At 38.0% G+C, this 15,725-nt stretch overlaps 1 protein-coding gene across 1 annotated transcript; it reads left to right on the top strand.

The window, feature by feature from the left end:
* The first annotated feature begins 5,089 nt into the window (after positions 1-5,089).
* Positions 5,090-7,368, top strand: LOC121991303 (endoglucanase 8-like). The gene is made up of 7 exons (XM_042545316.1): positions 5,090-5,293; positions 5,379-5,795; positions 6,086-6,178; positions 6,251-6,433; positions 6,578-6,662; positions 6,795-6,958; positions 7,039-7,368. The coding sequence occupies exons 1-7, from the start codon at positions 5,090-5,092 to the stop codon at positions 7,366-7,368; spliced, it is 1,476 nt and encodes a 491-aa protein (XP_042401250.1).
* Positions 7,369-15,725: the final 8,357 nt, after the last annotated feature.

Genomic DNA, 15,725 nt, shown 5'->3' with positions numbered 1-15,725 from the left:
ATCACAGAGACAAATAAAAAAAAAGAATATCTGATCACGTGCTCTCCAAGTTTTGTATTTAAGCTGAGACTAAAAAGGTTTGATTCATCAATTTTAGAAAGAGTGTTGACATATTCAATAATTTTTTATTATATTTTTAGAAGGTATAATAAAAAAATAATAGTTTAGATATCGTCAATTTAATTTTTAGATAAACCTATTTAGTTTTGTTTGAAAAATTTATTAAAAATAATAAATCATGTAAAGAATGTATAAAAGGAGAATATTTGTAGTATCTAGAAGAAATCATTAAGATCCTAAAAGTTCAAAAACACACTAACACAGGGATTAAGATTTAAACTTAAACAGAACTACCATGTCGAACCCTTGATCATTGTGTTGCAACTCTACTAATTCCATAAATCAACCCAGAAAATTAAAGATAAAGAAGACATTATTATGGATCCAAACCTTGGATCACATTCTCAGGTCTAATAAGCCATCATGAGTAGAAGATCTCACCACAAGAGGATCAAAGCTAAGGATAGCTGCTCATTGATTCAACAATAATGAGCATCCCTTCATGGGCAGTGCATGTCTTCATTAGAACCTCTCCTTCCTCTTGTTCACATAGTTTTCAGATGTTCTCTCTGCTACATCAAGATGGTTCATTTTACCGTTGGAGCAAAGCTCTGGTGCGCCGAGGCATCATGGTTATTAACTCCTTCAACCTCTTTTCACTTGTGCCCCCGTGGATTGACATAGTTAATTCATATAGGTCTGAAGTTGATTTATAGCAAGTATGGAATGCTGGTTGCCTCAACTCCTCCTTATATGTGTTGTTGTTAGTAGGTAAAATCTCCGTAATTTATCTCCCTTCTAAATAGTAAGGAGCTACCCTAAAAGGGCTGTCAAGATAACAATTTCATCATTGATACACAATGGATATTCTGTCGACCAAATGAATGAAAATGCACAATAATATTCAAACCATGGTTGACAATTTTTTGACGTATTTTTATAATATATCAAGTTCATTCATAGTAAAAATGATGTTTCTTTGAAAGAAACATAAATATATATTTCTTCTCGTAGATTATGCAAAGTATTCTATAACATTTTTTGAACATTAACGGTTATGTTGGATTTTAATTTTTTGTGTAAGTTCAATCGAGACCAATAATTTAACTAATTATGCAATCGAAACTAAACTAATGAATTAATAAACCAAATTTATTTTTTTTATATCCTTCAAAAAATTAATTTAGGCAAGCATATAAGTTAATAAATACCACGTATAACAAAATTAAATGACACTCCCAAAATAATTTAGTTATATATAATTATGGGTGCATTCCCGTATATACTAACCAAAAGAATATTCCTAAGTGAAAGGGAGAAAAAGAAGTTAATTTGAGTTACCAAAAATTAGTGACAAATGCAAACTTGTAAAATAAATAAATAAAATTAAAATTTGTGCTTCCTTCCCATTTCTATATTATATAATTACTATTATATATAGAGAGAGACTGATGCTCATCTGGAAGTGATCCAGCCTCAATATTTCAGTATGTCATCTTTGAATCCTAAACCATAAACATTATATTTTAAATTTTATACACTGTAAGCACCTAAAATTTTATTTATTTTAATTTTTTTTTAGCTCGAACACTATACACTACAAAAAAAGAAGCATTACCGACAACTTATTCCGTCATAATTCCGTCGACGAAGACGTGTACCGATGGAATTACGATGGCAAATAATGTGTTAGTGTAAAATTCGTCGAAAAAGTATATTCCAATGGATTCATGTATTCATTAGTAATATTATCGACAGAACAGATATTCCATTGATAAATTTATCAACTGAAAAATATATTCCATCGATAGATTTATCAACGGAATAATATATTTTGTCAGTACCCGTAACTTAATTCAATGCTAATTGTTTTAGCAGTTGCTGACGGAATTTTTTCCGTCGAGGATCATCGACGGAATGACACATTCCGTTGGTGATTATCGATGGAATTAATTATCCCGTCGATAATCACTAAATGGAATTACCGACAGAATTGAGTATTTCGTCGAAGATTACTAACGGAATAATAATTTCATCGGTATTCTGACATAAATAGAAAAAAAATTCATAGATTATCTTCCTATTTAGGCCAAACATGTATACAATTTTTATACCTAAAGAGTCATAATAAATGATGATATTTTCATATATATAAATGTTATTCACAATCCACAATTAAATTTCACAATCCAAATAGTATCTAAAATAGCAATAGAAAATCCATATCCATCCATATACATAATAGAACCATTCTTACAAACAAAATAATATAAAAAAATTACAACATCTATTCATAATCCAAAAAGTACAATTATATCTCAAATTAGAATAGAAAATCATGTAGAATGGTAAATATGATAGATTTATATTATATTTATATATAACTAAAAATGTTGCATATATAACTAAATAAGTTTTGATACCTGGATAGGTAATATGAGTAAATGATAATCAAGACGTGAACTTCTGAAACATATAACAATACAAAATTTAAATATTAGTTTAGTAAATTATCAAAATATAATAAATATATTTTGCATGAATTATATATGATAAAAAAATTTAATTTATAATTGAACAAATCTCAAAAAAAAAATTAATTATCATGATTTGATAGATCATAAGTTGATGATTCAGACATAGTAAAAATTATTAATTCAGGCACAATAAAAGTTTTGTCAAATGAAAAATCACCAGAAGACTCAATTGATTCATACAAATAAGACTCTCCGTGACAGTACAAATTGTAGTAATTTTGTACAAAATCATTTCTACATATATGTACTTTCACAGTATCCTCATCACGAAAAATTCTATTTTGATAATTTTTTTATGATTGCATGGACATCGTAACTCGACATCATTCATATATTCTGGACAAATTATTTTACTTCAACAATAAAATTATCTCTAATAAATCATTTTTCTAATCGATTGTACATCTATATTTTATTCATAGATATTGTCACCTAATAGGAATACAATTTAAAACACTATTAAACTTGTACAATTTAATTTAACCTTAAATAAAGTAATCAAACATAATATAATGTGAGTAGTTTCAAACACAACATAATAGGTTAGATCAAACATAACGTTCACTTTCTATTGAACATTTAACTTAGTAGACCAAAAGAAACTTAGATTATTTTTTCGTATATTGAACATGTAGTATCTACCAAAACTAAAATCACGATATGACTATATCATCTTATATATCAAGATATTAAATTTAACCTACATCTAAAATCAACCATGTAAATTATACCTATATATATATATATATATATATATATATATATATATATAGTCTGACTGAAGAAGAGTAGCAAATACAGTATACTGCAATAGAAATAAAATTTAGCTAAAATTAATAGAAAAAATGACATGCTATGATAAATTCAACAAAATAAGCCGTTGTAAATAAGGCAATCGCGTGTTGGTGGCCGCTAGCCGCATGCTAGCGGAGGGCACAGCTACGTGCTAGCGGAGGGCATAGCTACGCGCTAGCGACGGGCATAGCCGCCAGCCGCATGCTGGCAGAGGGCACACCCGCCAAGCGCGTGCTGGCAGCGGCCGCCATGCACATGCAGGCAACGATAGCCAGCCGCATTCTAGCGGCCGGCACAGCACGCAGCTGGCGTGCTGTGGCGGCGGAGCGGCGTGCTGTATCGACAGCTAGTCTCCGCTGTCGTCGGGAAGAGATGGGAAGAGGGGAAACTTACCGAATCACCAAAGCTCAAGAGATCGGAGGAGAAGGCCGCGTGCATGAAGGGAAAAGGTTTGGCCGTGTGCCCTAGATCTAATAGACATTACCGATGGAATTGATATTCCATCGGTAATTCTCAAGGTTACCGATGGAATAACTCAATTCCGTAGGTAATTCTCAAAGTTACCCATGAAATATCAATTCCGTCGATATTTCTGTTATCGACGGAATATAAAATCCGTTGGAAGTCTTGAGAATTACTGATGGAATATCAATTCCGTCAGTACAACCCTAACATTATGCTTTATCCGACAACCATTTATGACAGAAAGAGTATAGCCATTGGTAATTTTCAACCATTATCAACGGAACAAGTTAATTCTATCAGAAAGCCTAAATATACTGACGAAAACAAAAGTTCGTCGATAATTCCGTCAATAATACTATTTTTTTTTCTTGTAGTGATAGCCCAACTCTCGAATAAAAAGACAAAATTTTATTAGCTTCCCCCAGTTTAAACAAACTGTTTATCAATTGGGGCCCCAAAATCAGATTTGATCTAGGCGTTCCAGTCACAGACGGATATATATATTACTTATTTTCTTATATCTTACAATAATAAGAATTGGCTGGACTTTACTTTTTGGCAAAGTCCCGCTAAGTGAGAATCTAATCAATCAATTATTAAAGACAGAACCCAATTCATAATATGAATGTAAAATAAAGCACCTACTAAATCCATTGCAATAATATCAGTTGCAATACCTACCAATTGGTAGCAACGGATATTAGTAGCAGCAAAAAAAAATGGAATTTATCATCAACCCATTATTAGTAGCAACGGATATTTTAAGTCTGTCACTAATAGCAACGATAATTAATAAATCTGTCTCTATATAGCTAGAGAAAGAAATTAAACGTGTGTCACTAAATCTGTCGCTAATAGCATATTTATTTTAGTCAACCAAAGAGGAGTTCCTCTAGAGTCATTTCCCCTACTTACTTTCCTCTATATATTTTCAAATGTTCACAAAATTAGACATGTATTATTGTAAGGATGGTTTCTTTCCAAATTAAATGGAATAAACTATTACGAATCAATTCAATATTTCGTTGATTAGATCATATCATGCATAGTTATATATATATATATATATATATATATATATACTTCTTAAGGAAATTTATTGCCTTATTTGGCAAGTGAGAATGTTGAACAATGGTGTCATGAACCACTATCCTATTAAGATCATCTGTGTCTATAAAATACCGATTAATTAAGATGACAAAGAATTGACTTGAAAGGAAAAGAAAATGTCGATGGAGAGGATTTGCGTTGTTGTTTGTGGTGTGTTGTTGTTGATGTCAACGGCATCGGTTGGATGGGAGCAAAAGCACGATTACAAGCTCGCGCTGAGCAAGAGCTTGTTGTTCTTCGAAGGGCAGCGATCAGGCCAGCTCCCTTCTTGGCAGCGCATGACTTGGAGAAAGAACTCTGCTCTACGCGATGGCCAAGAGGGTGGTGTAAGACAATTTAGCTATCTATACATGCCTGCCTATTCTTGTGTCTACGAGGACCAACTTGTATTACGTTTCTTAATTTTTTTAGGTTGATCTAACGGAGGGATACTACGACGCGGGGGACAACGTGAAGTACAGCTTTCCGATGGCGTTCACGGCGACGTTGTTGGCGTGGAGCATCATCGAGTTCGGCGACGGGATGGCCATGGGAGACGAGTGGATTAATGCTGCGGAAACTCTGAAATGGAACACGGATTTCTTGCTCAAGGCCACGGCCAACTTGCCCAACACGGTCTACGCCATGGTGGGCAACCCCTACAGTGACCACAACTGCTGGGAACGGCCCGAGGACATGGACACCCCGCGCCCCGTGTACGCCGTCAACACCACTCATCCGGGCTCCGAGGTCGCCGGCGAGATCGCCGCCGCGCTGGCTGCTGCCTCAATCGTCTTCAAGATCGCCGACCCTGCCTACTCCTGGCGCTTGTTGTCTAAAGCGAAGGAGGTACGTATTTGAAACCCTGAAATTATTAATACAAGTGATTAGCGCTATATAAACGGTATCGTGATAGTATTTTATCACTAGAAAAATGTATATAATTTCAAAGATTTTAGGATTATATACGTATATAAGTTCTCCTACGCATACAGAACTAACTTCTATGCTTATTTAAATTCAACACGCACACACATGCACAATACGCTTGCACTCAATTATCAATGCTTAATTAATGTTCCAACGCATATAAAAGCATACAATTTAATTTATTTGTTTTTTTTATAAATTTTTTGCAGGCGTATTATTTCGCAAACACCTACCAGGGCTCATACAGCGATAGCATTGGCGACGCAGTCTGCCCATTTTACTGTGATTTCAGCGGCTACCAAGTAATTATAATTAATATAGTTTTAATTAATTGCTTTTATTTCTAGTAAAATATTTATATAATTATGTTGCAGGATGAGTTAGCTTGGGCTGGAGCATGGTTGAATAAAGCCACCGACAGCCAAAAATACCAAAAACATGTTGACGCAGCCATTCGAAAAATCAAACTCATGCAAGAAGTAACTGACTATTCTTCTATTGACACTGAGTTTTCATGGGACAATAAACATGCAGGAATTTACGTCCTCCTAAGCCAGGTATTAATTAATTTTCATATATCTATTAATGAATATAAATATAAAATAAATATATTTACTTTTCAAAATAATTTTTAAAATTATAAACCGGCTTTATTTTTTTACTTAATTATGACAATTTTTTTTAACAAATTAAAATTGCAGATTGGTCAGTACAAAAAAGAAGCTCAAACCTTTGCATGCGGCGTGCTACCAGAATCCCCCACCAGGACCATCCAATACACACCAGGTTCGTCAATTAACGAATAACTTCTCGTGTTATTAATTATCATTTTCTCGATGGAAAAAATTAAATGCCAGAGTGAAAATATTTCTCAAATTAGAGAATATATAATTGATTTAATTATTTATATATGTCTAGGGGGTCTGCTCTTTAAGACCGAAGGGTGCAACAATCAAGCCGTCGGTTCACTTTCTTTGCTCGCTCTTATCTATGCTAAACATGTCAGGCTAGCTAGGCAAAGAATCACTTGCGGCAACACCAAATTCCCCGCTTGGAAGCTTGTAGAATTTGCAAAAAATCAGGTAATTAATTTACCATCAAAACTCTATTAATTGCTTTCTCTGAATATCAATGAATTAATGTTGTTAATTTGTCGATGTAGGCGGACTACATCTTAGGCACCAATCCAATGGGAATGTCTTACATGGTCGGTTTCGGCCCCAAGTTCCCTCAACATGTTCATCACAGAGCGTCCTCCCTCCCGTCCATCGATGTGCATCCCTCTTTCATTCCATGCACAGACGGCTTCTCTTACTTAGACAACCCCAATCCTAATCTAAATGAGCTGACTGGAGCTATTATCGGAGGGCCTAACAATGGAACAGATTACTTCGACGATGATCGACGTCGGGCGGCGCTAACTGAGCCCACCACTTATGTCAATGCTCCATTTGTTGGTGTGTTTGCTTACTTCATCAATCATAAGAAGTAAAATTGTTGAAGCTTGAAATTGAATTATTGTACATAGAGATCAATAAATGTTCAATATTTTACCAAAGGACTCGATAAGAGTGTATCATAATATGTCATACCTTTTTATATCAAATATAAGAACAAATATTACACTTGATCTTAGTGAAAAGATCAAGAAAGATCTACTTTTTTAATATCACCGACCTAATGTATTATAGAATCTTCTCAACTTGCAATATTACAGATATGAGACTAAAGAGAATCATGACAGTGTATATTTTTTATATAAAAAATAATTAGAAAAAATTACTAATAAGCCTTAAAATTATTTTTAGTATGAAAAGAAAAAAAAATATATTAACAAATATTATTTTCGGATTTACCAAAATTAATTAGTAAAAAGTTTAAATTCTTAATAAAATAATAAGATAAATTAGTGCACTAGGCCCATACATTGTAACGATCTCTATCTCATAACAAATTAATTTAATTTTTTATTTCAGCCAAAAGGGCAAGAAATATATACTTTCTAAAATCATTGACCCAAGGTATTTATAGAAACTTCTCTACTCACGTTGTTGTTAATCCTAAGATATGAAACCATACATATTTTTATATAAAAATAATCAAAGAAAATTATTAATAAGGTTTAAAATTATTTTTAGTAAAAAAAAAATATTAATGTAATTTTATTTTAGACTTTAACAAAATTAGTGAGTAAAGAGTACATATTCTAAATAAAATAGTAAAATAAATAAATAAATACAGTAAGATAGTAAGATAAATAACCATTATAATAATTTCTTGAGATAAATGTGGTTATAAACACTTTCTAATTACATTTAATATAAAATTTATTAGAGTATATAATTTTCACAAATATTAATTATTGCCTTCCTAAACTTGTTAACCTTTAAATCTAATAATTATTATTTTTTAAAGATAGAACACGATTAAAGAAATTCAAGATAGCAATAATAAGCATTCCGTAGGGCAGATTTCAGAAAAACATCTGCCCAAGGTATTTGATTGTTTGATGCATTGATTAGTTGAAATATATCTTTGAGAACTCATCTTCAAAGATCTAACCGTCTTCTCCAAGTGATCTTTCCCGATTGTTTGCCACCATTAAGCAAAACCGGCCATGCACAGCCAAAAGTAGCCTATAGTTAACTTGCAATAATAGCTCAATTGACTAGTAATCGCCAAATATTCACTACTGTCATCCCATAAATTACTCTTAATTATATGTAATTATTATCAAATAGATCCAATATGATCCCATCCTCTTCGGCATCAATTAATATTATGGTGATTGGCCATATTTTAATCATATTTGTATCAATCTTGATTATCACATTATTTTCTAGTTGATCATATCAACAACATAATAATATATAATAAAAAAAGAGCAAAAAAAAAAAAAATGAAGGATGGTCGATGTCTTCGATTCCTTCTTCATCTTTTTTACACATGGTCTTTGCGATTATCTTGAAGCATTGTTAATTTGTTTTGGTTGGGGGCATTGAATAGACGTTAGCCTACAGAAGATTGATTTTGAAATCAAGGAGAACGCTTTGATAAATAAACTCGCTAAAATAGCAATTCAATTGTTTACTTTATAGTACAAATTCCTTGCATATGCGTGCTCATTCTACAACTCATAGCAACGTAACTTACCATGGGGTATCAGAAATTATACTTGACCATTAAGAAATACTAGTCATATCAGTCTCACTTCTGGGGGATAATGACCTTGCTTGCGGCTGAGGCTGCGTCGTTGCTCACGGCGGCTGCCGCATGGAGACAACGAGCTGATGTTGTTCATGTCATTCGAGAAACCCAATGTTGCGCAAGAAAACCTTTGAAGATTGAATTACCTAACGCACGAAAGCCTTTGCTTCACTAGAAAAAACATGGATTTAGTGATGAATTTTAATGACGAACAAAATTTATCACAAATTCATAACAAAATTAGCGATAAAAAAGAAATCGTCACTAACGGTAATGAAATTAATAACAAAAAAAATAATCACATAATTAGCAACAAAAATTTTCATCACCAAATTCATTGCAAATTATCTTCATTGCAAAATTTGCAATGAATATTAATATTCAACGAATTTTGAATTAAATTTATTATAAAAAATTGACCATAAACTCCTCTACTATAGATCCATCCCTAGTTTAGAACCGACGATTCGATGATTCGAAATTGCTGATTCGATGGTTCTTAGGGGCCGACTATTAACCTAAATTGTCTAAAACGATTACGATTTGAAACCGCTAATTTATAGTTCGTGCACAATTCACCATAGCTCAAAATTATTATGTTATTATTTTTAAAAATTATAAATTTATAAAATTATTTGTCGGACTCGATTGTCCTGGGACTTATTGAAAATAATTATATGGTAAAAAATATTAATTAGTTATTAAATAATTAATTAATATAAAAAATTATTATTAAGAATAATAATATAATAAAAAAATTATTGATTAATTATTAAACAATTAATTAATATATAAAATATTAATAGCTATAGTGCTTTTCATTTAGAAGACTATTCCAATCTGATTACTAATAAATTAATTTTTAATATATATATATATATATAACTTCAATACATATGTGTTCAGCTTATTGACATTCGTGAATAACGTTCGTGAATAATATTAATGAACAATATTCATGAACAATATTTATGAATTATGTTTATTAATAAAACTCTTATTAAAATTGATAAATAAAAAAAATAAATAAATAAGTTTGAATTATCAAATTCAATAACCAATCAAACAATCAAACGACTTGAATTGAGAGTTTGATAATATCTAAACGAACGAAACTCAAACTAAACTTGAATTGAGAGCTTGATAACATCTAAACGAATCAAACTTAAGCCAAACTTTAAACTAGCTTAAGTTCATAAAAAATAAACCAAGACAAACTTAAACAATCATTTCAAATACTTAGTTAATTTTAAACTCGGCTTATCATTATCCTACTTTTAAAAAAAAACTTGATCATGCCAAAGCTCAAATAGACTTGTTTACGACCCTAAAACTGGTACAGTCCTGAGCCAGGAACCTGGTCAACGGGTTCCAGGCTGGGACCGAGTTGGACCCGGTTCGGACCTGGCCCGGGTCGCTACTCTCTTGTACTCGACTTCCATTTCGCAGCTCCAGCAAAGTGGGCCAATCGTCTCCTCTCTCATACTAACTTTCTATTCTGTCGCTACTATCCTGCCTCTTCCCTCCGTTGATCCTTCCCTTTCCCTCCCCATCGACTTCTACCAGGTACCCGACGGTCAATGCCACTGTCACCTACTTCAAAAGCAAGTTGCTTGTGACGCCACCGTCACGTACTTCTACGATTTCCCAACTCTCACTGTCGCACGTTGTTAGTGATGCCTCTGGTGATGCCAATCTCTCTTTCATCTCAAGTAAAGTAAGTAAGTAGGCCTGAATGGAATGGATGCTTTTGGATTTGGGGTCGGTGTTGGACGAAGGGAGACAACGCAATTGGACGCGGTCGAGGACGTGAGACTCTGGATTGGTCAACAAATTCTGCAGCACCTACTCCAGTCCTTTGTGCTTCCTCGTCTCCTCTTAGCGTTTATTGCCTCTTTTGATTGTCTTCCGTGGTTTGATTCATTGGTTGGCCTTTGCTTGTTCCTCACTGATACGGATATGGCTTAAGGGTAGGGAGGGAGTTAGAAGAAAGGGGAGGGGCAATATGATCCTTTCACTATTTAGGGCATACGAAGGGAAGGAAGCACTGTTCCAGGGAGGGCTTGGTTCATGTTTTGCTGCCGCCGCCATGGGGATCTCGCTCTTCCTACCAAGTTCCTCGCGGGCGCCAATGCTGGCCGCCGACCTCCACTTCTTCTCCTCTCCCTCTCTTCTTCCTTGCGTGTCACCGCTGTCAGACCGGCTACTGCCCCTCCCCTCTTCCTCATGCTCCGCTCTTCGCCGGCGCTCGCCACTGCTCCTTCTCCTCACGACGACTGCCTCTCCATTTCCTTCTTCTCTTCGCGACGTCGGCATCGAATAGCTTCGTCGCAACTCCTCTGAGCAGCCTTCTCCGTCGCCTAGTGCACAAGAGGTCTTCCGCAGGTCATTCTCTGTCGCTGCCATGGGGCTGGCCATGCCGCCCTCGTCGCTTCCGACCACCACCTCTTCCCTCTCACGCTCGCTTCCCCGCTGATGCCTCCTCTCTGCCCCCTTGCACCCATCGTGACCCCGTCGCGAACGCCGACGCCACTTCCTCTCTTGACGTCATAACCTCTTCCCCTTTCTCTTCTCCACGCTGTTGCCAGCCTTGCTTCTCCCTCCCGCTAACGCCGTCGACCATGAGCGGCCACGCCCACCACGTGCCTTCGCTCTCCCTCCGTCCCCGTTGCACTCCAGCCATCCACCGGGGCTCCGGCAGCAACCCTAGTGCCGCTTCACAACCCTCGTCACTGATCTGGCCTCTAAGCCCTCGCTGTCGTGGGCCCTGCTATCACTGACACGACCGTCTCCACTTCCATTGTGTTCCGTCCTTCGTGTCGATTTGGCTTGTATGCTGTCTTTCACTGATCTGGCTTGTGTGTCATGTTTTGGGCCTTCGTGTAGTTATTATTTTATCACGGTCTGCGTGCCAATGTTCTATCCCGGCCTGTGTGCCGATGTTTTATCCCGACTTGCGTGCCGATGTTTTATCCCAGCTTGTGTGCTGATGTTTCGTCCCGGCCTGAGTGCCGATATCACAACTCGGCTTGCATGTTGAGGTCACATCCAGCTCCGTGCCGCGTCTCGCTCTACGTCATCAGATCCAGTCCTCTATCCTGATCGGGTGTCGTCTACTCTTCCGGGTCCCGACAACTCGAGCAGCGTCCCATCCGAGGGCGCCCCTGGACCAAGGTACGTTTTCCGTGTTGGTGCGGGAAGCATCCGATAATCGAACCCAAGTTTTGATAATGGCAAAGGGATTCAAAGTTAAGATTACTTGTTGTCTAATGTGCTTAAATGAGGTTTCAGGAAAGTCCTAACTGCGGTTAGGCAGGTGGAAAAACCTAAAGGACGGTAACCTTAGGTTCTAGGGGGTGGTAACCCTAGGTGAAGGAAAATCCTAAGGGGCGGTAACCTTAGGTCCCAGGGCGTGGTAAACCTAGGTGAAGGAAAATCCTAAGGGATGGTAACCTTAGGTCCTAGGGGACGGTAACCCTAGGTGGAGGAAAATCCTAAGGGGGGGTAACCTTAGGTCCTAGGGGTGGTAACCTTAGGTGGAGAAAAACCCTAGGGGGCGGTAACCCTAGGCAGAAAGTCCAGTCAGTTTGGAGGACCGGACTGACATCAGGTAATCTCTCCTGAGGGGAGTAGGTGAGGACGCGTTCCCCGTAGAGGGAACAGTAGGCATCGGGTCGACCTAAGGTTTCCGGTTGGAAATCCGAAGTCAGACCCGGACAGTCCGATTACTGTCGACTATCATCTGTTATATCATTTCTGTGCTAACTTTGTTTTATAGGGTATGTGTTTGGGACTAACACATTTTGCAGGAGCAAAGAAGCAACTTTAGCCTCGGATGAACAGTGTCCGAGGCGCTTCCATGGGGCTTGTAGGCGCCTCGGGTGCAAGCCGAAGCTAGCTATCCAGAGGAGCTAGAGGCGCCTCGGATGAAGCTGGAGGCGCCTTGGACCAGGGCTTGAAGGCGCCTTGAGGACGCTTGAAGGCGCCTTAAACTTGATAAGGTGTGACCAGGTTTGCGCTGATCCACCCGTGCGACTCGGCGGCCTAGAGGCGCCTTGGACAGGCTTGGAGGCGCCTCTAGCACAATATAAAAAGGGGGTCAAGGCAGCAGCTCAAAACAACACCTACCGAGCAATCCTTACGCTACAAGATGCTAACGAGGCGATCCTGAAGTGCTGCAACATCATCCCGACGACCCAGAGCTTCAAATTTTCATCTCTTTGTTGTCGGTATTAACTTAATTACTATTTTTTCTGTACTTAGATTGTAATAAGTCTCATGATTATAGTTGTTGCCCAACGTAAACGCTCAACGAGCGTGGGCCTTGGAGTAGGAGTCGTCATAGGCTCCGAATCAAGTAAACGATCTGTGGTCTTCTGTGTTTGCCTTTATTTATTTCCGCGGCGTTTTCACTCGACACGTTTTAAATTAAAAGAAATAGCCACGAGCGCTATTCCCCCCCCCCCCTCTAGCGCTTCTCGATCCAACATTCCGTACTCGCCCCTCATTTATTTCATTATTATATTATTAGTCTATTATTTATGTATTCGTTGGATCCGCTTCGAGCCTCGGGGTATCAGGGACCGGGGGGACCCGGTCGCTGGCTGCAGATAGCATTGACCGGAGGACTTCTGAAGACTTGGTCAACACATAAGCCATCTCACCACATCCCCCCTCCGGGATGTCGCGACTCGGTCAACATTCTCGCCACCTCACCCGACGGTCCATCCGACTCAGATTTCGGACAAGATCAAATTTAGCGCCGTTTGTGGAAACACATCCACCTGTTTTGGGATGTGAAGATGGACGACGTCGGGAGGTTCTCTGCAATTATCACAGTTCTGGAGGATCCCGACAAACATATTACCTTCTACCCTCACTCCATCGGTATTCGGGAGTCGAGGGATCGAGTAGAGCTTTAGTTGGTCGACAGGTCAGTTTTTCCATTATGTTTTTTCCCTGACTCCACAAGTATTCGGGAGTCAAGGGACCGAGACAAACCCTTAGCCGGTTGGCACGGCTCCCCGATCAGGTATGTTACCAACTTTGCTCCCTTTTTATAGTTATAGGAGCAGCTATAGCTCCCTGATAAGAGAGTAAGATCCTAGTACTTGATCAAAGACTAGGGCCTTCAATTTTTGATCGGACACTAGGGGCTCAGCTCCCCACTCATACACTAGGGGCCCAACTCCCCACTCATACACTAGGGACACAGCTCCCCGCTCTTACACTAGGGACATAGCTCCCCGATCATTGACTCGCAGTACGACTTCCTGATCAGGATCTAGGGGCCTCACTCTTTGATTACAGACTAGGGGTCTTACTCTCCAATCAAGGACCAAGGGCTCAGCTCCCCGATCAGGTGTACTACAGGCTCTGCACTCTTCACCATGAGGGTCTGTATCCTCTTACTGCTACAAGATCTGCACCCTTCACCATGAGGGTCTGCATCCTCTTATTGCTACAGGCTCTGCACCCTTCACCATGTGAGTCTGCATCCTCTTACTGCTACAGGCTCCTTTACCATGGGGTTCTGTATTCTTTTATTGCTATAGGCACTTCACTCTATTATTACTATATGCTCTGTATTCTCCACCTGTTTTGCGTGCTTTTTATGTCTACAGGCTCTGCTCCCTTCACCCGCGGTGCTCTACTTCCTTCTATTGCTACGAACTCTGCTCCCTTATATGGCTATGAGCTTCACTCCCTTTGACGGTCGGGGCTCAGATTATTCTTCTCCCTGACTCCGCGGGCATTTGGGAGTCAAGGGATCGACACTATTTCTCTTACTAGTTGTACGGGCATTTGGGATTCGAGCCAGCCGGTTAACATCACTTCGCCATCAGGTATGATAAAGGCTCTGTCCTCTTATATTGCTATGGGCTCCGCTTCTATGGATTTCAAGGCTTATCCTCCCTCGGTCGGGGTCGAGTTATCGCCACTGGTCTCGGACCAGAGTATCACCACGGGTCTCGAATCAGAGTATCGCTAACGATCTCTCGGTCGATCTTCCAGACCAACTCTTGGTCGAGCTTCCAGACTAATTCCTGGTCAGGTCTCCAGATCAAGTCTTAGTCAGACCTCCAGATCAATTCTTGGTCAGACCTCCAGATCAATTCCTAATTAGGCCTCCAGAATGCTTCTTGGTCAGACATTCAGATTGTTTCCTGGTTAGGCCTCCAGATTACTTCTTGGTCATGTTGGAGTGTATACTGAAAGCCTAAGCTTTGTAAACATTCATTATGAATAAAGAATCACATTTGGTCAAATTGTCTACATTTGTTTGTAGTTGTTCATTTAATTTATATTGTAGATAACATAGTATGTGGTGTCACATACAGAAGATGATGTTATCAGTACCTTATAAATTATAAACAGTAGCTCACGACTAAAATGGAAAGGAACAAACCATTAGAAGGTCGTAGTGTAATTAGGTATTAGTTTATCTTGACTATATAATTACACTAGTACACTCAGAGTGTATTGAGTAGGACCATTAGAGGTCGTTTCTTTTATACTGACTTTATAAAGGAACAAAGACCTCAGTTATTATGGAAGTGTGTGCTCTTAATCCTAATATAATAACAAGCACATATGTTTGATATTTATTTCTTTAATTTATCAATGGGTGAGACTTAGTTC

The sequence above is a fragment of the Zingiber officinale genome, chromosome 6B, assembly GCF_018446385.1.
Source record: "Zingiber officinale cultivar Zhangliang chromosome 6B, Zo_v1.1, whole genome shotgun sequence".
NCBI lineage: Eukaryota > Viridiplantae > Streptophyta > Magnoliopsida > Zingiberales > Zingiberaceae > Zingiber > Zingiber officinale.
The sequence above is the reverse complement of the archived record's forward strand: the minus strand, read 5'-3'. Positions and strand labels throughout refer to the sequence as shown.

What these genes read in the sequence shown, in the direction of transcription:
- LOC121991303 (XM_042545316.1), top strand. Translation starts at nt 5,090, where the DNA reads ATGGAGAGGATTTGCGTTGTTGTTTGTGGTGTGTTGTTGTTGATGTCA. An exon ending in GTGATTTCAGCGGCTACCAA is followed by an intron (nt 6,179 to 6,250) that starts GTAATTATAATT and finishes ATTATGTTGCAG; the next exon opens with GATGAGTTAGCTTGGGCTGG. An exon ending in GACCATCCAATACACACCAG is followed by an intron (nt 6,663 to 6,794) that starts GTTCGTCAATTA and finishes ATATATGTCTAG; the next exon opens with GGGGTCTGCTCTTTAAGACC.